The 2,345-nt window shown below is 38.2% G+C and overlaps 1 protein-coding gene across 1 annotated transcript in view; it reads right to left on the minus strand.

Moving 5' to 3' along the window:
• LOC109824099 (poly [ADP-ribose] polymerase 3-like) overlaps positions 1-1,822 on the minus strand; it is a 5,510-nt gene extending 3,688 nt beyond the window's left edge. The window contains exons 1-5 of the mRNA XM_020390621.1: positions 1,586-1,822; positions 723-1,027; positions 443-638; positions 234-344; positions 87-144 (exon numbers count right to left, since the gene is read on the minus strand). Of these exons, the coding sequence (XP_020246210.1) occupies positions 87-144; positions 234-344; positions 443-638; positions 723-1,027; positions 1,586-1,591 (676 nt within the window). The 5' untranslated portion in view covers positions 1,592-1,822. The remainder of the gene's footprint in view (positions 1-86; positions 145-233; positions 345-442; positions 639-722; positions 1,028-1,585) is intronic.

The raw sequence follows: 2,345 nt of genomic DNA on the forward strand, positions 1-2,345 counted from the left end.
AAGTCACACCTACGGAAAACAATGTCATTATAAACTACTTGTATGTAAAGAGGATAATCCTGGTTGCAAATGCAAAGAAACTATACCTTGAACTGTATTGGAGACTTTTCCTCCATGCTTCTCAATTTGCTCTCTCCAATATTGCTTCACATTAAAGTATGACAAAAATCCATAAATGGATTTTAAAAATAGAACTTTGCATGAAGAGTAGGAAGATAAGAAGAATATATTACATGAGTTCGCGAGAGCCGCCCTGAGAGGGAAATCATCATGCCAACAAGAGGCTTGTCCGCTGGAGTCAATGGCCTCTGAGGATACGGCTTCGATTCATGGTCTTTTACCCACTTTAAATCACAAAGCACCAATTAATGAACAATAAAATTACCGCTTGAAAGCATACGTCAAAATGTAAGAGAGATCGAAACATGGAGTATTAACTCACATCTAAAACCATTGGATCCTTTATCTCATGTGGGACTTTAAGCACTTGTTTTTCCCTCGGCGAATCTCGGGTAGTATAAGTACAAGTTGTCCATTCACTATAAGCACCCTTACAAGCATAGTTGCTTCCAGTGCAATTCAATTGGTAGCCACAAACTGGGCATTTCTCCAAAGCACCATAAAACAGCATATCTTGGCTGGTAAAAACAATCACAGCAGGATGAACTTAAAAAGTACATAATAGAACCACAATTTTATCATTTGAAACAGACCATAGTTACCATCTATAAACAATTGCATCATCAGGACCAGATGAATCTTGATCATTAGCTTCGAGGATTCTGCGCATTTGCTCAACAGAAAGATGCTCTCTTGTAGCTCTGCAGAACTCGTCGAACTCTGCGGTAGTGCTTCCTGCAGATTTTGCACCGTCACCGCCATCCTCGCTGTCCGTGGATTTGGCCTTCTTGCTTCTAGAAGCCGGTGGCTCGCCATCGTGAGCTTTGCCCTCTGCCTTTTGCTTCCTTGTCGCCACCTTCCCTTCTTCCTCAAGGGATGAATGGGAGTGGGACCTCGTCTCGCGGACCTTCAAACAAAAGGGCTGACCGTAATCACTCCATAAGACTCAGAGATCTTATTACTACTAGTTTTCGATCTCAAGATGGACTTGTAATCTTCATGTGCGCTAAGGCCTCAACAAACTATCAAAATGCCGATCAAAGTCTAGTCTAGCCACATCAATTGCGCAAATTTCCTCTCTTTTATATGCTAATGCCATCCTAGAGAGGATTCATTCCGTGAGAGACTACTAACATTATGAATTCTCAATAACCCCCCGAAAAAAGATGGAACTTTCTATTCGATGAGATACTCTAATTAATCTACTTATTCAATTGCTATATAATTAGAACAATACGAAACATGGATAGTAATAATAATAATAATAAAACAGATCTTTTCAGCTATCCCTAGTAAGTCTCTAACTAAAATTCAAACAAATCAAGGGCCAAACTAACTAATTTCATCTCAGAATGGTCCGAGGATCAAAACAGCCACGACACCAGAACTAAAAAAAGATCAAAACTTTGATCAACTAACTAAGAAATTAAAACAATCAACAAGCAGTACTGCCAGAATTTCCAACCTTCATGCTGTGATCTTTCCCTTCGAACCTTCAACTCTTCTTCCCCCACCAAACAAAGACGGCGAAAACTTCCGGCAGCATGGAACCCAGAAAAGATACCGCTAGCGTTTAAATAAAGACCGCAACTTTGGACATCTGTAAGCTCTCTTCGCACGCGTCGCCATCTGAAGTCGCCCAAGTGCTGCTCTTTCGATACCGAGAAGACACGCACGTGGTGCTGGGATCCCCCCAGATTACGAGGAGGCAACAGGTGTTGAATCGAATCCATGCGATGAAAAACTATAACAGATAAACTCCCTAAATTGGATAATTATTATGGGGGCCTTAAAATAAGCAATGTGGCTTTGTTTAACTTTAATGACTAGATTAAGATGATGTCACACATTTAAAATTATGGATTTCTTGACTTGTCATGTGGTTTTAAATATGTGTGTGGTTAGTAGAATTATTATTGGTATCTAATTGAATAAAAATGTTTTTTTTTGCTGAAAATGTGTTTGAAATTGAAAAAAAAATTCCCAAATCTTCACTCGCGACAAAGAAAATTGCCTAAATTGCAGAATGAATGAACTTTAATAACAAAAAGTTGTCAGAAAAACTTTTAATATCAATTAGTTAAGAGGGGATAATTTACCAATTTGATAATTCAACCCATAAAAATCATTATTAGGGACGTTTGCTTAACAGGTAATAGGCTGCAAATTCTACAAATAAAGTTTATATTTCTTTCTTTTAGTCATTATTTTAATATATTTCGAGT

The sequence above is a fragment of the Asparagus officinalis genome, chromosome 9 (assembly GCF_001876935.1).
Source record: "Asparagus officinalis chromosome 9, Aspof.V1, whole genome shotgun sequence".
NCBI lineage: Eukaryota > Viridiplantae > Streptophyta > Magnoliopsida > Asparagales > Asparagaceae > Asparagus > Asparagus officinalis.